Source organism: Daucus carota, chromosome 1 (genome assembly GCF_001625215.2).
Source record: "Daucus carota subsp. sativus chromosome 1, DH1 v3.0, whole genome shotgun sequence".
Taxonomy (NCBI): domain Eukaryota; kingdom Viridiplantae; phylum Streptophyta; class Magnoliopsida; order Apiales; family Apiaceae; genus Daucus; species Daucus carota.
This window is the reverse complement of record NC_030381.2, coordinates 5,367,191-5,390,830: the sequence shown is the minus strand read 5'-3', so window position 1 is coordinate 5,390,830 and position 23,640 is coordinate 5,367,191. Positions and strand designations below refer to the sequence as shown.

The 23,640-nt window shown below is 34.2% G+C and overlaps 4 protein-coding genes across 4 annotated transcripts; 2 read left to right on the top strand and 2 right to left on the bottom strand.

Annotated features, from left to right (window-relative positions):
- Positions 1–1,328: 1,328 nt before the first annotated feature.
- Positions 1,329–10,113, top strand: LOC108205146 (uncharacterized). Its single transcript, XM_017374956.2, has 10 exons — positions 1,329–1,347; positions 7,227–7,293; positions 7,835–7,966; positions 8,058–8,175; positions 8,317–8,372; positions 8,669–8,716; positions 8,823–8,920; positions 9,270–9,339; positions 9,446–9,556; positions 9,762–10,113. The coding sequence occupies exons 3-10, from the start codon at positions 7,844–7,846 to the stop codon at positions 9,807–9,809; spliced, it is 672 nt and encodes a 223-aa protein (XP_017230445.1). The 5' UTR covers positions 1,329–1,347; positions 7,227–7,293; positions 7,835–7,843; the 3' UTR covers positions 9,810–10,113.
- On the bottom strand, positions 3,109–6,194 carry LOC108205145 (small nuclear ribonucleoprotein SmD1a-like). The gene is made up of 4 exons (XM_017374955.2): positions 6,083–6,194; positions 5,884–5,960; positions 3,576–3,767; positions 3,109–3,465 (listed from the first exon to the last, which is right to left on the bottom strand). The coding sequence occupies exons 1-4, from the start codon at positions 6,094–6,096 to the stop codon at positions 3,404–3,406; spliced, it is 345 nt and encodes a 114-aa protein (XP_017230444.1). The 5' UTR covers positions 6,097–6,194; the 3' UTR covers positions 3,109–3,403.
- Positions 10,114–13,746: 3,633 nt separating the features above from the next.
- LOC108216777 (protein NUCLEOLAR FACTOR 1) lies at positions 13,747–18,117 on the top strand. The gene is made up of 7 exons (XM_017389619.2): positions 13,747–13,877; positions 15,477–15,506; positions 15,699–15,793; positions 16,005–16,110; positions 16,917–16,979; positions 17,070–17,141; positions 17,765–18,117. The coding sequence occupies exons 1-7, from the start codon at positions 13,770–13,772 to the stop codon at positions 17,837–17,839; spliced, it is 549 nt and encodes a 182-aa protein (XP_017245108.2). The 5' UTR covers positions 13,747–13,769; the 3' UTR covers positions 17,840–18,117.
- A 4,371-nt stretch (positions 18,118–22,488) lies between these two features.
- Positions 22,489–23,640, bottom strand: LOC108199686 (uncharacterized). The gene is made up of 2 exons (XM_017367625.1): positions 23,512–23,640; positions 22,489–23,378 (listed from the first exon to the last, which is right to left on the bottom strand). Exons 1-2 carry the CDS (start codon positions 23,559–23,561, stop codon positions 22,688–22,690), a joined length of 741 nt encoding a protein of 246 aa, XP_017223114.1. The 5' UTR covers positions 23,562–23,640; the 3' UTR covers positions 22,489–22,687.

The following is a 23,640-nucleotide window of genomic DNA, read 5'->3' as shown; positions in this document are numbered from 1 at the left end:
AAAAGATCCATCACATATAATCCAAACCACATCCCAACGATAAATCATCACAATTAGCGAAATCTAGGAGGCTAATACAGGCCGAAGCCATGGCTTGAAAGCCAGCTCAATTGTTTGTGGCCCATCCTAGAGCCAGGGCTCCAAGCACCACTGCTGCTGTCTTCACCGAATTGCCCTTCCCCATAATAATCTTATGAATCTTGAAATTGAGTTGGTCTCCTATGTTGTTGAGTTTCACAAGTTAAAGATGTTTAGAGTTTGGATAAATTTTAAAAAAATTATAATAAAATTAGAAGTGAAAAATAAATTAATACTTATAAGTAATTAAATTGTTTGCAAAAAAAGCAGAAGTCTTGAAATAAAAATTAGTATTCTCAACTTTTTATTCGTGCTTCCCACTTTTTACACAAAAGAATTAAAAAAATAAAAGCAGAAGTCGGTTTTTTTTTTTTACAGGAAGCAGAAGTCGGCTTTGTAGGGAAAGAAGCCCCTCTAGCCACACAAGTACAATGCGCTATATATTCATAAAATATTACATATGTTTAAAATAAAAAATAATAAATAAGAGACGCTAATAAAATTTAGTATTTTTTATTAATATAATTTTAATCATAAATTAATAAATTCATAATTTATAATAACTAATTTTTTTGAATTTTTTTAAATTTTGTACGTGGATTCATTAAGGGGGCATTTGGTTGATGGTTAATGAGCCCGGTTAACGGGAATCGGAACCTAATACCCATACATTATGTTTGGATTAGTAAAATTTTTGCTTAGAATGGGAACCTCATTCCCTCTTGAAGGGTAAATCAATACCTCCACACCGGTTACCATTTCCGGTACCCCATTCTCATTCCCCATTCCCATTCCTACCAATCATCCACACACCCCCTGAGTTTACCAAGTAGCAAAACCATAGGTAAAAGATACTCCCTATTTATCTGTCCACTTTGGAAGTAAAAATTTGTCCCTATTTATCTGTCCATTTATACTTTCAAAACTAATTTAATGATAGTTTTTCAAATATATCTCCATAATTTCAATTTTCAAGGTTTGACTTATTTAAAACTTGGTTGAATTCATGTTTTTAAGACATAAAGTTGGGGTATTCCACCATTTTCAAGATATTAATGAAAAAGTTTATATAATCAATTATTTCTTGGTATGTGTTTTTTTTCCAAAATGGACAGATAAAAAGGGACGGAGGTAGTAGAAGAAAACGCAACCTGTTCTAAACTGGGCCCAAACTAATCCTTCTATTTTCTCAATTTCGAAGCCCAAACAACAAATTTTCAGGGTTTAACAGCCCAAATAACACTCTCATCCACCGCATCTCTCTCTCTCTCTCGAAGTCTCGACGAGACTTCTCCGACGCCGCACTCCCCCTCTTTCAATCTCTCCGACTACTTCCAAGGTCAGTTATACATATAACTTACACGCGTGTCAGACATATACTGTTGCGTTTAATTTTGTACAAGGATTAATAAGCACTGCTTGGTAGCTTAATTTGTATCACTTGATGTTTGTTTATTTATTTACTTGGGTTTGTTATTTTTGCTATTAGAAAGATACCCAATTGAAAATTATTCGTAGTTATAATTTGTTTGTGTCGAATAAGTGATTGAAATTAGAGTAAAAAGAGGAGATTTATGATAGAATTTTGAGATGTTGGAATCATAATGCATGAATAGGGTTTGTTAGATTTGAGATATCTAGCGGTTTCGTAATGGTTGTTGTCGGGTTGCTGATAGTTTATCGAGAAATTAAGAAAGTAGGAATGTTTGATGGTAATTGGATTAAAAATGTGGCTTTGTGGAAATTGGGAGTTGTTGGCAGAACAATGCAGATATAGGGTTTATACGAGTGAAATTATGCAGCTGTTTCGTGTTTTGGGTTGTTTGGTATTTGATAATAAAGTTCTTGTTTGACATTTGGGGTAATGGTGTTGGTATCAGGTCGGTAAGATGGTGTCGAAATTAAAGACTAAAATATTCGATTTATTCACACAAAATATCTTATAAACTTTAAAAAATCCCAAATCAATATGTCAACCTATAAAATCCGATTTCAAATTTTTCAAACCCATGTTTAAGATAATTCATCTTTTAATCCAAATATACAGAGAAAACAAATTTCCATAACAAAAGATCCATCACATATAATCCAAACCACATCCCAACGATAAATCATCACAATTAGCGAAATCTAGGAGGCTAATCCAGGCCGAAGCCAATACATAATAACACACATATACATAAAACTAAGAAGCAGGCTGCTCTTCATCACCAACAGGAGCAGGAGCAGAAGTAGAGGCATCATCAGGGTCCTTAGCAGGATCAGACTTGTCCATAGCTTTTCGAGCCTGGTCAAGCCATGGCTTGAAAGCCAGCTCAATTGTGGCCCATCCTAGAGCCAGGGCTCCAAGCACCACTGCTGCTGTCTTCACCGAATTGCCCTTCCCCATAATAATCTTATGAATCTTGAAATTGAGTTAGTCTCCTATGTTGTTGAGTTTCACAAGTTAAAGATGTTTAGAGTTTATATATGTGTTGTGTAGGTTTGAGTCAGATGCTTCTTGTCTTGTACCAAAAGCAACGGTTAGTGTGGGCCCGTGACCAGGCCCATGCTAATTTTGTTAGGGAAGTGTGTGTTCCTCAGTTAGCGTAGTTTGAAACTTATCCAAAATATCTCAATCCCCTCTATTGAAATTTGAAAATATTAATTAGCACAAAATAATAACCTAAATTCCTATTTAAGACGTATAATATACTTGGTTTCAAAAAAAGAAAAAGACAGTATAATATACTTTTATAATTATTCTTGAAATTTAGAGTAATATTTCGCCTAAGTTCTATCATCTATGACTACCTGCGAAAGTGTATCAATCTCCTCAAATTTTTATATTGTCATTGTGACACACCTTTAAAAAAAAATTCATCAAAAACAACCCTCCTTGAAAGAGAAAATTGAACATGCCCCTTCAGCATATTTCTTGTATGCAGGTCTTTATTACTTCGCGGTTGCCAATTTAAAATTTCAAAACTAATGTGATCATATCATGGTTGATGTAGAAAAAACTAGAAACACTACTGGGCAAACTGCAAGCAAATAAAAGCTACCACTAAGTAATGAGAATAACGATAAGCATGCCAAATATAGCTCAGAAGCTTTGTCAATACCAGCCAAAACATCCAAGGAGCCTCAAATTCACTAATTTAGAAGTAAGATTGTAGAGCATAATTTTCAAATAGACAAAGCAGAAACTACACATCTCACTCGGTGCATAACTTAAACTAATAACCTCCGATCGTCCATTTTAGGTACTGTTGGCACATTACCATATAAACTCCAACAATGCAATGAAACATAATATTGGAAAAATTGTAGCAGTACATCAGAATTAACGGCCTCGCCCACGACCACGCCCACGTCCACGTCCCCTACCACGTCCCACAGGCCTCCCTGAATTGTGAAATTTTTAATTAGGGTAGATAGTAATTACAATAACATTTATAACGAAAGGAAAAAGTATTTAGCAAAAAATAAGTGGTAACCAGAAAGAGTTAAAAAACCTGCAGTTGGCTTCTTGGGCTTAACCCTCGGTGTCTCTTCCACCAACAAGGTCTCAAGATTCAAGCTATCAGGCAAGATATAGTAACAGATGTTGTTCCCCCTAACACTCAGGTGATCTAGAGTCACTGGGTTCTTCCCCCTCAGTGTAAGTTTTACAGTCTTTAAATGTGTGTTCATACTGATATCCACACCTGAAATGTGGATCATCCAATATTAAGAAAAGAGTATGTAATTGACACTACTAAAGCAATGATTGCAAATTCCATAGCATTAGGTGAGGCTATCAGTCACCAGAACGCAGGAGTAGCTATCATACATTCTATAAGATTCTCATGATATTTGTAAAAAGTTCTCCACAACATTAATCAATCAATTCAAGGTCATGTGGTTCAAGTGAGATACTATTATAAAAAATCTCATGGGTACACACTAGCAGTTGGTAATAAAAAGGTTTTTGGGACAAACTAGATTCTTTAATGACAATGAAATCTTGACGTTGGTAGCAAGAAATTGACATGATTTGAGAAAACGTGAAAGCTCATATAGGGAAAAAAAAAAAAACCTCCTACATTTTATCACCTTGTGCTTTTAATATTGATACACTACTATTTATATGGTTCCAACTTGACATGAAATTCTGTCAACATCAGTAGCAAAACACATGAAGAAAGAGAAGAAGTCTGACTGAAAATTCCAATTATTGAAAAAAATCACACATCACACAAAAATTGTTTACACATCTAATTTAAATTATAATCTAAATCAATTGAAATCTTAAAAATGCAAAACTCAGACAAAATACTTTCAAGACAACTACAGTTGAGGCTTTCAACATACTTAACTTGGTATGTTCCGTCTCATCCTCAATAAATCTATCTCTTCAAGTAGCAATAAAAGCACACAGAGTTCAAAAGGAAACAGGGTATTAACAATTTAGATTGTTTTAGTGAGTAAGAGAATAGGCCAAGAGATACGTGGTGGGTCCTTTTCTATTTTTACTTATCCCTGATGAATGTAAAGGTCTGTTTAAAATAGGCTGGGAAATCATAACTTGATAAGGCAGAGAACAAATATAAAGCAGATGTAAAATATAAACCGTCAGTTTTGACTTCCAGGGTCATCTCACTCAAGTTCCAATTTAAATTTCATTTAACTGCAACAGTATAGAACTTAATATCTAATTGTAAGGCAATCATATTGACAAAAAGTAGACCTATATGAACTTTTAACAGTTCGAAATATGAAATAACTTTTCAATTAGTTTTTGGTATTCTAAACATACATGATGCCAAATTACAGAATTTTATGTTCTTGAAACAGAAGTTGACAATCAGCCAATTGGGAAGGGTAAACCTATAAAACCTACTGACACGCACCTAACTGGAAATACAGCACTCGAAGCCTTTCTATGGAATGATACTATAACAAATTACTGCAGTTCCTCATATACGAGTGACTATATTAATATGTTTCAGTTTTAGAAATGAATATTAACCTGCTAATCCTAATTAAAGGTAATTTTCCTTACACTATACTTCCCAGAACATACATGTGATACACAACTAACACAGGGCTGGCAATGATAAACCATGTCCTACAACACATGCTTCTCCTGCAAAGAACACAAATATTTGCACAGTGAGTATAGTTAACTGTACCCTATAAAGTACCACAGATGCAACAGCAAAAGTGGATAATACTTCATTACATGTAGATTTGCATAAACTAGTATGCACAACTTGACACAACTGGGGTAATAAACGGAAACTACAAATCGGCGCAATTCTGTTTAAAACAATAGTTTAATGTAAAGTGTAAATAGTAAAGACTCAAAAGCCTCACTTATATCATCATCACTCACACGAAATTATAAAATTATACTGCCCAACTGGTCACCTAATTGTGCATACTTCAATTTTAATAAATATCAACACAAATAAACACAGCTAAAAGAATGAACACAAAACCAAATTCTAACAGTGTTAAAAGGAATCACATTATTTCAAAACTTCAAGATTTTATGAAACAATTAAATATGAAATAAAAAACAACATAGCTGCTTTTAATTAATTATAAATTAAGCTACATGCTAAATAAAAACAACATATGGACTTTTAATTCACTATAAAGTAAGCTACATGCTCGGAGTCCAGACACTTTATTCAAATTAATGTTCAATTCAATTCGATAGCTTCTTGTTTCACATATATTATATATATATGGAGAGAGAGGGAGAGAGAGAGAGAGAGTGGGGGGGGGAGAGAATGGAAGGGAGAGAGAGTGGGAGAGAGAGGGAGGGAGATTCACCTGTGATAGTACCGTGAACAATAGTCCCATTCTTAAGCTCAATGGAGACAGTCTCGTTGTTCAATTTCATCAAAAACCTACACACACATTCACAATTAATCAAATTACACGCATAATCACAGATCGAAGAAATCGAAAATTAAAAAAAAAACAAAATTATACGAAGACAATACGCATGAAAAGCGTAGAACAAACAGACCTGACGAGCTTCATTGTCGACGAGGAGATGAAATCTAGGGCTAGGCGCTCTAAGTTTAGTGAAATAAAGCAGAGAGATTTGGGGTTTTAGGGCTTGTGGTTTTGTGTTTTAACTTTTAAGCCCTCGACTTTTGCTTCTCAACTGAAAACGACGTCGGATATGATTTATAGAACCAAGTGTGAAGTGTTCAGATCCAGTCGGTTGAATAAGCCAAGCAGTGGCCCAGTTTGGTAACCAAATGGGCTCGAATATACTTTTCATCAAGGCACATATGGAATTACTAATTAGGCATGAGCCCCTCCAAATATTACTAGTTTGGATAAATTTTAAAAAATTACAATAAAATTAGAAGTGAAAATTAAATTAATACTTATAAGTAATTAAATTGTTTGCAAAAAAAGCAGAAGTCTTGAAATAAAAATTAGTATTCTCAACTTTTTATTCGTGATTCCCACTTTTTACACAAAAGAATTAAAAAAATAAAAGCAGAAGTCGGTTTTTTTTTTTTTTTTACAGGAAGCAGAAGTCGGCTTTGTAGGGAAAGAACCCCTCTAGCCACACAAGTACAATGCGCTATATATTCATAAAATATTACATATATTTAAAATAAAAAATAATAAATAAGAGACGCTAATAAAATTTAGTATTTTTTATTAATATAATTTTAATCATAAATTAATAAATTCATAATTTATAATAACTAATTTTTTTGAATTTTTTTAAATTTTGTACGTGGATTCATTAAGGGGGCATTTGGTTGATGGTTCATGAGTCCGGTTAACGGGAATCGGAACCTAATACCCATACATTATGTTTGGATTAGTAAAATTTTTGCTTAGAATGGGAACCTCATTCCCTCTTGAAGGGTAAATCAATACCTCCACACCGGTTACCATTTCCGGTACCCCATTCTCATTCCCCATTCCCATTCCTACCAATCATCCACACACCCCCTGAGTTTACCAAGTAGCAAAACCATAGGTAAAAGATAGAAGAAAACGCAACCTGTTCTAAACTGGGCCCAAACTAATCCTTCTATTTTCTCAATTTCGAATCCCAAACAACAAATTTTCAGGGTTTAAGACAGCCCAAATAACACTCTCTATAAAACTTTATTCATCCACCGCATCTCTCTCTCTCTCTCGAAGTCTCAACGAGACTTCTCCGCCGCCGCACTCCCCCTCTCTCAATCTCTCCGACTACTTCCCAAGGTCAGTTATACATATACCTTACACGCGTGTCAGACATATACTGTTGCGTTTAATTTTGTACAAGGATTAATAAGCACTGCTTGGTAGCTTAATTTGTATCACTTGATGTTTGTTTATTTATTTACTTGGGTTTGTTATTTTTGCTATTAGAAAGATACCCAATTGAAAATTATTCGTAGTTATAATTTGTTTGTGTCGAATAAGTGATTGAAATTAGAGTAAAAAGAGGAGATTTATGATAGAATTGTGAGATGTTGGAATCATAATGCATGAATAGGGTTTGTTAGATTTGAGATATCTAGCGGTTTCGTAATGGTTGTTGTCGGGTTGCTGATAGTTTATCGAGAAATTAAGAAAGTAGGAATGTTTGATGGTAATTGGATTAAAAATGTGGCTTTGTGGAAATTGGGAGTTGTTGGCAGAACAATGCAGATATAGGGTTTATACGAGTGAAATTATGCAGCTGTTTCGTGTTTTGGGTTGTTTGGTATTTGATAATAAAGTTCTTGTTTGACATTTGGGGTAATGGTGTTGGTATCAGGTCGGTAAGATGGTGTCGAAATTAAAGAAAACGACGTTGAGGAAACAGCAGAAAAAGAAGGTTAATAAGATTGCTGCTTCGGCTAAGAAGGCTGAGGCTGCTAGTACTGCTTCTGCTGCTGCAGATTTCTTGGTAATGCTAATTTTCTTGTTGATTGGGAGATTGTAATTGGTAATGTGGTATTTTTGTTGCTGATTGTTGGTGTTTTGTGGGTGAATAAAAGCCACTAGAAGGTGGTCCAGCTAGGAAGATTCCGGCGAGTGAGAAGAAGTCTGAAGACAAAGCTACGGTCTTGTATATTGGTCGAATTCCGCATGGGTTTTATGAGACTGAAATGGAAGGTGATTATCTTCTTTTTATCTAGATCTACCTGTGTACATACTTTACCCAATTTTCATGAATATACTTGTCTATTGCTGCTACCTTATTCTTTAAAAGCAAAACTTCTAATGTGCTGCTTGTTTTTTTATTTCTTCCTGCAGGCTTTTTCAAACAATTCGGCACAATTAAAAGGCTTCGAATTGCAAGGAACAGAAAGGTTCTAAAAATTAGTATTTTTGTCGATGAAAACATTTTGCATAGTCAAACAATTTGGAGTTTACACACATTTCAAGATTTGTACTTCTGGTTATTTGATGGCCATCTTAATCAATTGTTGAATAATATTCTTTATAAAGCATGATCTATATTATAAAATCTGAGTCTGAATATCATCCATCATACTTCTTTGTAAAATTAACTTGATGTGGGAAGTTTATCTTATACTGTTATACATCATATCTTTTTTTTTTAGCTAATTAGCTAACTTGTAAATGTTTGACTTGTACATCACAGACAGGAAAATCAAAGAATTTTGGCTTTATTCAGTTTGAATCCCCTGAGGTTGGACTTGTTACGATTTTTATACACTTATCATTGGACACACAAATGGACTTTTCACCGAGATCTGACACATGTTATTTTAATTTTACTTCTGTGGTGACTGCAGGTGGCCAAAATTGTTGCTGAGACAATGCATAACTACCTCTTATTTGAGCACTTGCTACAAGTTCAGCTCATTCCACCCGAGCGAGTTCATCCAAAAGTGTAAGTGTTGGTAATTTATTTATCACGATATATTGACACTGCAAACATGCTCTGTGTGGTCTTTTACTTGTATAGTAAACCATGTTCAGTATACTCTTTTAGAATTTACTGCTGAAACCCCTCTTATTTCCCCTACCAAATACGGGTTCTAACTTCTAAGTGGATATATGTAGATTTGAGATTCTGTACATATCAGAATATTATTTTTCGTGATAATGGTATTAACAAATTGAAGTTAAAATTGTGTAGCCTTACATTGTTACATGCATTTGACATATATATAATCATATCTCTTTTATTGAGTTTTGTTTGTATCATATCAAATAAAATAAAGCTTATCATTTTCCAGATGGAAAGGTGTTAGCCGCTGGTACACAGCTCCGGACTGGGTTCAAATTGAAAGAAGCCGACATGACAAGGTACAACTGTGGTAGATATTTGCTTCTAATGGACTCTTTTAGGAGTTCCTTTCGCCCAATTATTTGCGCCAGCTAACACGAGATCAACGTTTGAGCTTATTTCCAGGAAAGAACTTTAGAGGGCCAGAGGAAATTGTTGGAACGTATCATGAAAAAGGACCAGAAAAGGCGGAAGAGGATTGAGGATGCTGGTATTGATTACAAATGCCCTGAAATAGTAAGAATCCAACATTATATGTTTTCCTTAAAAGTTCAATTTACCTTTTTCTTTTGATTTCTGATTACCGTCTCACATTAAAGTATGTGATAACTACTTGTTATAATATATAAAAACATAGCTGAAAGATGTACTAGTGAGACTGTAGAGTTTTTAATAGCTTGAATATGCTGAATGCATTTATAACACGTATGATACCTCTCAGGTGGGTAGCAATCAACCTCTTCCAAAGAAGATCAAATTTGCAGATTAGTGTGGTGTGGTTCCGTTGGCTCAGGTCTAAGCATGCAATTAGAAGCAACATATATTGCTTGTTATGATCTCATGGCAAGGATACTTTCTAGCACAAAAGCAGAAGTGAAAATGTTAAACGAGGTTGCAGAACAATTTAGTTTCCAGTACTATCGAGTTTTTGTGGTGCAGAGTTCTGTATCTTTTAACATGTAGTTGCAATGTTTGTATATCTATGGCAGCGACCTGGCTTATTTGAATTTTAGACTGTTTGATGCATTACAAAGGAACTGAAGTAGAGAAATGTGGACCTTTTCTTTTCTATCTTTTTTGGGTTTCAAATTATGGTATTATTGGTGAACGGCTATTTCCAGGAAGAATCACTGGCATGTGTGGAAGAGATGAACTAGACTAATTAATTAAACGTAGATTCATGGTTAAACAAAGATAGTTCAGTCAAGAGGCGCACTGAAAACACAGTAAACACTCATGCACCCCTTAGGTACTCCCGAAAAGGTTAACACTAAACAGAGATCAAGTAAGGGGGTTCCTGAATGTTTGCAATTTCGACCTCTTTTAATTTAAACAGAGATGACGTTAGAGGTTCCTGATTGTATGCAATCTTGCAGGGGCCAAAAGTGAGTTGTGTTGAGCTTCTCAATACTTCTCTGAACTACGGACAATGATGAAACCAGGATTCTCTTCTCAGAATTATAGATAGTGATGGAAACAGGATTCCAAAATAATATTGACAGAACTAGGATTTTGAAATAATAGTAACGGAATCATGATTCTAAAATAGTTTGGAGTAGTGGCAGAATTCTCTTCTCAGAAATTATAGATAGTGACGGAAACAGGATTCCAAAATAATATTGACAGAACTAGGATTTTGAAATAATAGTAAAGGAATCATGATTCTGAAATAGTTTGGAGTAGTGGCAGAACCAGGATTTCGAAATAGTTGGTAGTAAAACTGTACATGAGATAGTTGGGACTTGGGAGTAGTGGTGGAACTAGGATTCCAAAAGAACCAGGATTCCGAAATAGTCGGTAGTAAAACTGTACATGAGATAGTTGGGACTTAGGAGTAGGGTTGTGCATTCGGTTAACCGAAACCGAAATCGAATTTTTTTTCGGTTAACCGAAACCGAAATTCACAAAAAATGTCTACCGAAAATCGAACCGAAATTATTTCGGTTTTGTAACGGAACCGAATTTTAAATTTCGGTTAAAACCGAAAACCGAATTTATAAACCGAAATTCCTAAATAGTGTATGAAAATCTGAAAATTGCTGCCAAACTAGTTAAAAATAAAGTACATGGGTTTCTTGCAGCACATTAAAAATAAAGAATCACCATTCACCAGTTCTGAAATACACTTATACACATAACAGAAGCATAAAATCCCCCACTTGTCCAGGCACGCAAAGAAACAAAAGCCAGAGATCGATTCAAAAAACAAAACGGATGACCTGGAAGCTGGATGAGATTGGGTTTGATTGCTTGAGGCTGGATGAATGTGGTTGCAGCAGGTTGCCGACTCGCTGTAGCAGGTAGCGGCGATGGGTGTGATATGTTTGATAGTTAATGAACTGGTCTCATATTCAGGTTTAGCCTTTAGGTCACAAAGATACATGCTTTTAAAAATATCTCTATAATTGTTTCAAAAAAAAGAATATCTCTATTATTAATTAAAATATTATTTTTTTATAAAGTATATAAAAATCGGTTAACCGATCGGTTTTCGGTTAACCGAGGTTTAAAAACCGAAAAATCAAAATTTGGCTACTGAAAACCGAACCGAAATTTAAATTTCGGTTAACCGAACCGAAATTATTTCAGTTTTCGGTTAACCGAACCGAATGCACACCCCTACTTAGGAATAGTGGTGGAATTAGGATTCCGAAATAGTTGGTAGTAAAACTGTACATGAGATAGTAGGGACTTGGGAGTAGTGGTGGAACTAGGATTCCGAAATAGTTGGGAGTAAACCCTACATTGTTAAATTCACAGGCCGGCCAGACTAAATATTAAATATTTACTAATTTTTAACTAATATCATCTTATTTACTCAAAAAAAAAACTAATATCATCTTATAAAAGAAATGATATGTTGATTTGATGATTCCCCTTGTTTCCACCCAATACAGATGCTTTCTTGCCTTTATAAGGGGCGCTTTGGATGTAAACTAATCCGCTATGGGTTTTCTACTCAGATCATGCTGTTAAATTCTCATATTACAACAAAGCAAATTATTTCGAAGTTAGCCATATATTATACACTACGCATAACATAAATACACAAATTTCTACTTAACCAGTGGATGTGAAGTTAAAATTCGAACATCTCGTTTGTCTAGCTAACAAAGTGTAATGACCCGGATTTTTGAAAATATTTTTATTAGTATTATAAGTGATTTTTATAAAGAAAGGAATAAGATTTAATATTTTATTCCAGTTTAATGAGTTTTCAAAGTTTTATATTTAAATCCCGGCTTATTGTGTTATTGATAAATAATTGTATTTTCAAAACTGATTTTCATATATTGTTTTGAAAATTCTGTATGAATATTATGTGAATATATGTGTTATGTGATTAAGTGGTGTTGGTGGAATTGATTGTTAATTAATTGTGGTTAATAACGAATATTATATGATTAATATATGAATTTTTTTGTGAATTTTGTGTTATCGGGATTATTGGGTTGACTGCTCATATGTGTTCGTATTTGAGATATTTCAATTTCTATATGCTCAGGAGAAAATATAGTTTATTTGGATATTTTCATATTGATTTATGGATTGCTATGTGATTTTACAATCGATTTACAGATTTAATTGCGTATATTTGTATTTATTTATTAATTATCTGATTTTCGTAAAACCGTCCACTCGTAACGGTATAGCAAAATTTTCTTCCCGGAAATTTCGAGAAAACTTACCTTTAGCCTAATTTGAATATTCCGGACATTTTTCGTGTTTTGACTTTTTCGATCCGGAGTACGGTTTTTCCCGGAGTCGGTCCGGCGGAGTTTTTCGGGTATTTTAATTGTTGATAATTATCTGGTTTGTCTCGATATACGTGAAAGCCAGATATTTTGATTATTATATTACTTTTTATCGAAATACGTGCAAATGGGGCCCGCAGACTAATCATTGCTTTTTAAAAGCCCCGTTTTGATAATTATCTCGAAAACCGGTACCGATTGGACCCCGCTTTATTAATATAAAGCTAGTAAATATCGTATTTTCATGTTATAAACGATCCGAAGGGGTACCAATTATTCGTAAATATAAATAGTCCTTTCTACACGTTATTTTCAACTGTAAATCATTTCACCAGTTTCTCTGCACGAATACCGAGAGAAACCGAGCTGCGTTCTTCGTAATCAAACGAGAATTTGGAGGTGTTATTGGAATCCGATGAAGGCGTATGAATAGTCAAAACGAAGCTATCGACGCGTAAAATCTAATTTAATCGACCATAACACTGCAGATTTCACGGGATTTGGACGAGACGTGTACGCCCAAAGACGTTCAGAAAGTCAAGTGGTGATATAAGAATTGCTAGGGTTTTAGTTTCATGAAAATTTTGTAGTTGCTTGATGCTAGCTATTAAGTAATTTAGAGTAGGTGCTATCGTGGTTATAAGAATTGTCGAGAAGTAGATAGTAATGTTAAGTTGTAGTGAAATACTTACGTAAATATAGTGGATTGTGTGTATATGTGCTTATTGGAGTACGTGGTATAGATTAGATGCATTATATAGAGGAAGCTTCCTAATGTTCTTGACATCTTGTGGTCCATGCATGTTCTGAAGTTTTTTTTTTTCACCCGACATCTGCATGTCAAGTGGAATAGATAGTAAATTATAATCGTATGTTCTCGTGAATAAATAATTAAATGATATTTTGAAAATAATATATATACTATTCAAATATCTACTTTATGCTTATTTGTGGAACGCAATAAGCTTCCTCAAATGTTTATGTATTCTAATGACTTTTTAACTTTCCAGATCTACCAGCGGTTTGATGCAGAATCAATAGTAGATGTTGATGATGCACGTCTTGCCTACTTTTCTCAAAAGGTTTGTTAGGATTCGTTTGTGTGTTAGTACGCATGCGCGCGCGCACACACACATAGACACATATACACATATATGTCAACTAAACTAATGGCCGTTATGTGAAGCTTCTATGGCATCTCTTCCTCATTGTCAGACACACAACTCTGTATTAATATACACATTTCTAAGATCACATGTTTTATCAGTAATTTAAATGATTATGGACCTTGCTGAGTAGTAACATACTATATATAAGGGACTATACATGAATTACGTAAAGGACTCGAGATATTATAGAAGTATGTTAGCATTTTGATATTCAGTTATCATTTTTCAATGTAAAGGGCAATCAATTATTTTTAGAACTTGTGTTCTGGCTGTTGCTTAGGAATAGGTAAAATGCATCTGCAGATTAAGTAGATATGAGATACGCGGAGACCTACACTTTATTTGTTCATGTTTACTCTATTATTTGCAGTGGTTAACAATACACAACTTTAAAGATAATTGTTTATTTTGAAATATATTCTTGAGAGCCCTCTTTACAGCTCGGGCGTGCCCAAATCCTTAGAAAGCATATGTGGTTAAAGAGTAGGTTTTTAGTAATCTGTAGAAGTACAATAAAATTTTACAAGGAAGATTCTTTCAAGGTCCCTGCCAAAGGATAGGTAGACTGTTACGTGTCTGCAGGTGGCAGCATCGTTATAAATCTTTAGTGAACTGAAAGATGTTTGATCAAAATAGCATTGTTATACATCTTCTATTAACTGCAAGAAGTTTGTGTTACACTAGGACGCAAGATTGAATCAATGTAAGCAGTTTGCCATTATACAAAGTCGTAGTCTGTTGTTAAGATTGCAGTTTCGACACAAAGCCACATGAAGTCTCTCTCTCTCTCTCTCTCCCCCCCGCTTAACGGGGACAAGTTGAAGGAAAATACTAGGTAAAAGAAGACATAATAAGACAACAAATTCAAGAGATGGATGGGTGATCTATCTCCCTCTCTCTCTATCCCTGAAAAAGAGCTTCATTAACAAGAAGAAAACCCGCTTAAACGGGGACAAGTTGAAGGAAAATACTAGGTAAAAGAAGACATAATAAGACAACACATTCAAGAGATGGATGGGTGATCTGGGGAGGGTATCCTTAAATAGGAGAGCCCTTGTAAATTTTCCAGAACTTTTTAGGATATGGTTTCTGGAAGAAATACAAAACGGCCAGTCGCGATAAGTATATTCTTATTATAACTTGTCTTTAGTCTTTACTCATTTTAACTTATGTGTAGTAATCAGAAAATGGTTACTGTATTCTAGATGGTTCAAACACTGGTCCTTTCAGCAAATGTATTTAGGTTTTGGAGTTCCAAAGCCCACTTGAGGCAGCAGCACACACATGTATTGATAAGTAAGATGATAAGTTGGATGTTACTACATACAAAGATGAAACTGGCTCACTGAGTAATGTTAGCTTCTTGCATGAGCATTATTCAAATTCATCTTTATCTCTAGGACACGCCCACATGAAAAAACTTTCAATTAGGGTCAGTGTAATGAGTTTTTGTGGGCTTTCTTTACGTTTTGAGTCTTTAATATTATGTGACATGGGTGATTATACTTCCAGGTGTTCCCCAAGATAAAAGACTCTATTCAGGTATGTGTGTGGGCCGTAGTAACTTAGTCTTTTGTTAGGGTCTTGTTATGTAGCCTGTTTGGTTTAGCTTATATACTACTTATAAGTTATAAGAGGTAAAATACTATTGGAGTTGCTTATTTTACTTATTATAAATCTATATAATTTAATCCAGCTCTCATGGTCTTATCTGATGGTCTAAGTTGTATGCAGGGTGGAACCATGATATTTATAAGCTCTTATTTTGAGTTTGTACGTCTTCGAAATTTCTTGAAATCACAAGATGCATCCTTCTGTCTTCTTGGGGAGTGAGTAACTTACATTGTAACATTCTCTTAGATACGTGCACACTCAGTCACTCACACACATAAGAAATTAAAGCCACAACCTTTTGTTGGAGTGCCTTTACAACTTGGCTAATCCCCAATCTCTTCAAATGATTGAAATGCTATAAAATATATATTTGTCTGGTTGCAGTTTCTAATAATTGAAAATATAAATCCCTATTTATGCTTCCAGGTACACTAAACAAAGTGATATTTCACGTGCACGAGCTTGGTTTTTTCAAGAAAAAAGGAAGATCATGCTCTACACGGAGAGAGCCCATTTCTACCATAGATACAAGGTCCATTTAAAGCATAATTTACTTTCCACTTCTTTTTCTTTGTCAAGAAATTTCTATTCTTTCATTTTGCTTGCTGTACTCGTAAGTAGGCAGACCTTATTTAATTTTACCAAGGAGATAATATTTATTTGTTACGCATCCCCCATCCCCCTTTTTTTGCTTTTTTCTTCTCAGTCGTTTGCTCCATCTCTCTATTGCTTCCCCCCTTAACCATTCAATCTTAGTGAAAAAAGGACGGGGCATAAAAAAATTAACAGTTGACTCAAGGTTGATACATCGTTGTGAAAAAATATCACTTGTCAATGATGAGTAAAGTCTTTTACAATATCTCGGAATACTAGTGCAAAAAACTTGGGAAATCATGAATGGGGACATTATCACTTATTCTTAATAAAAAAGATCTCTTTTGACTTCTCACAATACTAGAACACAGGATCTGGGTGGATAAAATGGTCAAAAATACAAACGATAGGAAAGGAAAGAGAGGTTTGAAAGATTTATTCCGATATAACGCTCTCATGCGTGATTAGGTAATTAGCAACGGGCCAACGGCGTCTTGCTATAGGTCCTTGCTGATGTCCCTCCCCAGATGAAAAAGCAACAATGGAAAAATAACCTGAACTTGGAGGGAAAATAAATGGTCACTAAAGATAGAATTGAAATATACTTAGAACATGCTGTCCCATGGCTTACATAAAAGGCGACACATTATGGTGAATCATTCTTTGTTATTTTATTGTAGTACATCTATAGTAGTTTTGCACCTCTGATTACAACTTTCTTATTGTTCTAATTCAATGGAACAGATTCGTGGTATCCAGAATTTGATTATCTATTCCCTGCCAGAGAGGAAGGAATTCTATCCCGAGGTATCGTCTGTTTAATCCTTATTGCTCAAGCACTTTAATTGAACAATTTGTATGCCACCCTGTTTTATACCAGTTCTTTCTTGGTTTCAGATTGTTAATATGCTCCAAGGGTCTGAGAATATGACAACTACAGTGCTTTTATCTTGCTTTGATATGCTCCGGGTAACATTTTAAACCTTAATTAGCAAGAATTTAGTATCTGAATACAAGAAGGTGTCATGCTTGTACAATGATATCTGTTTATGGAGGTGCACAAACAGGTTGCTTATAGGGAATTGATACTGTGGGTTTTGTTGGAGCCAGAATGGGCGGGGTTTGGATATGATTGGTGGCAATTTTCATAAATCGTATAATATGGGATCTTTGATTCTTCTGAAATAATCCCTAAGGTTTTACTGAGGTGAAATGCTGTATCATTTAGTTATTTGTTTCTCTGGAACATGCAACAATAGTGAGATGGTGTCTTTATAGAGAGCATGGTAAATGTTAGTCATCTTATTTGACTACCAATATAAGATTTAGCTGTTCGAGATTTGTGTTAAAAAAACATTTAGGAGATATGTTTGAGATTTGTGTAAGTGAAAATAAAATATGTTGGAACTTACTGGAGATCTTTCATTTGTATACTTGCTGTGTAGGCAACTCTGTGAAATTTTTGTATATATGTCAATGAAGTTGCCTTTGTGAGGACAAACTTGGGCTTTAATTTTGATGTATATCATAAGTAATGACCTACTTATTGACCTTTCAGAGAATGCTAATTGTGTACTTTTTGTGATATTTAGCTGGAGAGAATTGTCGGCAGAGGGCCCGCAAAGAGAATGGCAACTTCAGATAAGGATGTTTTTATCTTTACATAAAATTATTAAGTGAGCTCACACTTGAAACAACTCTTCAAGCATCGCGGTTCTTGCTACATATAAGAGGAGTTGGTAAAGTTCCTAACCAAGATTTTGCGGTCAAATTTCTTATTTCTGGCCCCTAGAGATTGATGTAGTGGCATTGATCTTATTAGTTGAAAGAAGAAACTTCTTTGATATAGGTACATGAATTTTAAGTTAATTATTGTTATTCTTTTTATTGAACTATATTTGTGTAGTACTGAAAGGAGACTTGAGTCGGCAAATTTATTATCGTTTATGGTTCCCGGAGCTATAGCATTATGGCGTAATTTTGTTATCTTAGAGCAACTCCAATGGGCTCTCTAAATAAGCTCCTAAGTCTAAAATTTAGGAGCAAATCAAAATTTAGTGCTCCAATGAGCTCCTAGATGCTCTTTAAAAATTTAGGAGCCTACTCTCTCTCCTTTCTTTTAAAGAGCATCTAGTAGCTCCTAACTCAATATTATATTATTTTCCCTTCAATCTTCTCTCTCTTTTAGTTAACTTTTTCTTCTCATTTATATAAAATAAATATAAAATGTGAATAAGGAGCCAAATATAAAGAGTAGCATTGGAGTTCTCACGATTTCCGGTGTATTAATTTACTAGGAGCCACATTTTATATTATTGTTTAAGGAATGATTTTGGAGTACCGTTGGAGATGCTCTTATTATTCTGTTCCGGGTTATATGTTTATGTTATATAAGTTTAAAGTTGAATCTTGTGCATGAAGCAAAATAATAATACTGTTCTCTGCATGCGTGCATTGTTGCCAATGCCCAATGAATGTAAATTCATGTCGATCTTAATTAATGAAGGTGAAAGGTGTTTATTGCTTTTGGAAAAAATCAGCACTCATTCTGATAAAGTACTGATCATAACCTCTCAACCTCAGTATCTCGGTGTTTCTTCATCTTTAATCTGCAGCAGCTATCTATGTCAACTTGAATTTTCATGATGTAGGTTTGAAAAGCAAGACTGTCTTGTGTTTGTTTATAAATGCATTACTACATTTGGGGGAAACCACTGTATATGTCACACCATTTAGCATCAAGTCTTGTCGGGTATTTTCTTGTTACGTGTTTTTGGAGGTGAACTTTTTTTTCGTGTTTCTAGTTTTTGAAAGTGAAATCCATACCTGACTCATTTATGTTTCGTGTAGCTAATGTCAAACTCATCTATTTCGAAACGTCTAGTGTATTTTTCTTGTAGTTTTGTGTATATATTTGATATAAATAAAATAATATCTAACTACTTTCATCTGTTTTTGTCAATTAACGGGTCTTATGAATATATCATCTTACGCACTTTTTTTCTTCACGCTATTTAACATCAATTTTCAGAAATTCTTTACCTATTTTCCAAGTTTTATTGTAATCTACTATGTTATAAAAAGTCCACAGATTTTATTTTTTAACAAAAACTTTATCCAAAATTTTAATATATTTCCTTTTTGTTAATAAGTGGAAGCTATGGATTTGCAAACTTTTTTCAAATTTTGTAAAAAAAAAAAGGAATGTTTTCAAAATTTTGATAAGAATGAATATTTATTTTTTATCATAAAATAGTCATTCTCATAAAAATATCACAATCCAGACAGCCAAATAATATAACTTCCCAACCAAGACTGCAAACCGAAAAGGCTGCGATTAGATGGAAAATTTTCAGTTTCCGGAGTTGTTAAATCAATGTGGATGTTTCCGTCTTCCCGAATGCTTAGACTTTTTTAGTAGGTATGGTAGCCCGTCTTCCCGAATGTATTACTCCCTCGTCTCAATTTATAGATCCAGTTTACAAAAATATTTTGTCCCAAAATACTTGTCCCTCTCTTCTTTCAATACAAATTTATTTACATATTAATTGTGATTTTTTTGAAACTCAACATTATTCTCATTTCTCAATGTACTAAATCCCTATATTTATTGTGATTTTTTTGAAACTCAACTATATTCTCATTTATCAATACACTAATTAACTATACATGAGATAAGATTCTATCTAACCAACTTTTTTCTTAATATGTGTGTTTATTCCAAAATGGACCAATAAATTGAGACGGAGGGAGTATTATAATATTATATACTATTAAATAAAAATAATATATAATATTATAATCAATAAAAAATAGTACAGACGTATATAAACTATTTTTATAGATGTATATAATTAATTTTGTCGAATCAATTTAACTAAAAAGAAGATAAACGTGTATTCTGAATCAGAAGATCTCAACCCCATTTTTTATTTGCATCGACTCGTCTTTTGAAAATCTTGCGAAATGAATGAGCTGAATAAATAAATATGTTAATATTTAACTACAAAATTATTCAAATCTTTATAAGAAAAGTTTGAGAGTGGTTATTTATGATGTGATAGTGAGATATGTGAAGTTTTTTACATTTTCTTAATTTTTTCCGAATCCGAGAGAGTTTTGTTGAACCAAAAACCTTTGCTCTATTCAAAAAGCTGAATTGAAATTCACAAATTAATTTTACATCTACAACCGCAATAAACCGCTCCAATGAGTATCCTGCTGCTAGCACCCTAATTTTAGTAAGAAAAAGAGACCCGATCGATCATGAATATTCATGCATGGCCTTGAAGTACAATAACTAGAGGTAAATAGGATATTGGTAATCTTAAAAAATTAAACTTACTTCTTGGCAAAAAAGACAATCAGTCTCACTGATCATTTCGTCCATTATGTTGAGGAGCATAATCGGGGACTGGATAATAAACATTCTGCAGATTGTTAACCTGGTTTATTGATACTCTGGAACGTTTTCTTTGGTCCATTATGAGCAGAAATTGTTGCATTCCTTAATTAGCTGTTGAAGCACCATATTGTTTGAACATATGATTAATACCAAGCCAAGGATCCTCCACTGTAGTAGCAAAAGGATTCACGCTACCCATCTGCACAGGATTGTTAAACCCTGCTGCAGCTGCTTGATTGTTCACAAACTGTCTGCAAAAGATATTACACATTTACACCCATATAAACCTCAATGAAAAACTAAGATGCGGATAACAATATTTAAAACATGCTATTTCTTATATGATCAAATTCAGCATACACAATGGCGTGATATATATGTTTGTAGTTTTAGTACCTATTGGTTGTGATTATTTTTCTATAGTAATACCTAGTTTGAAATGCCATTGGATGAGGTATATATACTTATAAGTTATAACGTTGGGACTTAGGAAGATGTGAGTATGTTGTTGGAGAGAAATAGTGAGTATTTTTTAGTACCTATTGGTTGTGAGTATGTTGTTGAAATGCCATTGGATGAGGTATATATACTTATAAGAGAGGAATGAACGAGGTTGGTTGCAATTTAAAGACTTCGAAGGTGGGGGAGATGCAAAGTGAAACCAAAAGACAATGAATTCTAACCAAAATTTCAATATTATTGTTTTAGATTTTTAGTAGGATTTGACATCATAATGGTAAATGCAAATTTTTAAAAATGTTTAATAGTTAAGAAATTAATAATAATGCTCACACCTTTTTTAGTGAAAACATTAACTTATAAAATTGAAAACAATTGTTGTGCACTTCTTAGGAAGTGCGGGAACAACTATTTTGGAAAATTTTCAATTTTTGAATGTTATATTGTTTTTCGACATCAAAAGTGTTCTCAGAGTGCGACCCTCATGCCCAGCTGCTCAGCTAAATAGAGGAAGTTTAGGACATTTGCCATGAATATGTGAGGTTGCTTGAGGCGTCAATAATAATAACAATCCCTGTCAAATCCCTTTTTTTGAAAATTCAGGTAAAATCCTGATTTCCAAATTTGTTGGATGCTAATATTTTGTTTATAAACTGAACTAAAATCTCTCCACTCTCCACTCTTCTATATGATACAAGACTGAGACATTACAAGTCCACAAATAAAAACATTAAGGCATAAACAATTTGTTTAGAGGTCCCAAATTAATATGACGAAGAGCGTGTACGTTTACAAACCCACAATAAGGGCGAATCGCAGATGTGTTGTATAACAAACCAACAAACCAAGCAACTAACCAGCAAAAAGATGAAAAAAGCAATTAGCAACATCAACTTAAAGGTGAATGAACTAGCAAATAGACAGGTGCCCAAATTGAAATAGGCCTCCTGGCCCAATATATATCCAGGCATAAAATTGGGGCCAAGCTTTTCGAATAACCAACCCAGTCCAGGAGATTTTGTTCATATTTTTCCGGATTCGTAGTAAAATGCAGAAATTATTGTTCTTATGGTTTAAAGCCGAATTAAGTGCATGTATCAACGAGGATCGATCTGAAATATTTTTTTTTTTTTTTTTTTAAAACGGAGCATCATCAACACAATTTTTGGACATCATAAAATATCTTAGTAGTTGGCCAACTTAGGATATATACTAAGCAATGATTGAATCTGATATTCAATAACTAGAATACAAAATTGAATATAAAGTACATTGTAGATATATATTCATCAAACAGGTTTGGAAAGTCATAGTTATGAAATAACCTCCACAAGGTCTTCGATTACTCTTAAATCCCGAAAAGTTCACTAATAAAATAAATAGATAAAATAAATATTAATTACTATTGTCGAAAGAAACAACAAAATAAATAGCTAAAATAAAGATGAGTAGTGATTAAATACGAAAAGTTCACTAATTATGGGACACTAAAACCTCACAACTTACATAGAACTTGAACAAACAGCTGATACACCACTTGTAGTGGTCTGAAAAGACTTAACTAATCTATAGAGAAGCACCACACATTTCTTCTTTCATATTCAGACATAATTTTAATTTTCTCAGATGAAGCTTACAGGGGCTGTTGCAGTCATGGTAGTCTCGCACTACCTTCCCCCATCTCAGCAGCTCCAGTCTGCACCTCCTCAGCCGCAGTTTCACCGTCTTCTACCTTTGCCACTGACTGAGAGTTCTCTGGTGTGTTCTCAGCAGAGACGTTGCTACCACAGTAAGACCGTACTTCTTGCTCCTCATGGGAGGCCGCCACAGCACAATTTGCGGCCACAAGCCCCTGCAGCCTCCTAACCTCTGCCATGGCAGCTTCTAATTCGGTATGCAGAGACACAGTCTTGATTTTCCATGTGATTGCACATTCTATCAATTTCTGGTTCTCATCAACAAGATCCTTTACAACTTCACGGAGTGCATTGTTGAATGCCCACAAGTTTGTAATTTCCGCATCTTGTTCTTTCAATATATTCAGGATACTCTGAATATGTTGAGGAGCATAATCGAGGACTGGATAATAAACATTTTGATTGTTAACCTGGTTTATTGATACTCTGGAACGTTTTCTTTGGCCATTTGGGAGCTGCATGTTAGCAGGTCCATTATGAGCAGAAATTGTTGCATTCATTAGCGGTTGAATCACCATATTGTTTGAACCTAACACAGGATTAATACCGAGCCAAGGATCCTCCACTGTAGTAGCAAAAGGATTCGCACTACCCATCTGCACAGGATTGTTAAACCCTGCAGCTGCTTGATTGTTCACAAACTGTCTGCAAAAGATATTACACCCATATAAACCTCAACGAAAAATTAAGATACGGATAACAATATTTAAAACATGCTATTACTTAAAATATCAAATTCTGCATACACACTGGCATGATATGTTTGTAGTTTTAGTACCTCTTGGTTGTGATGATTTTTCTATAGTAGTACCTAGTTTGAAATGCCATTGGATGAGGTATATATACTTATAACGTTGGGACTTAGAAAGATGTGAGTATGTTGTTGGGGAGCAATGAATGAGGTTGG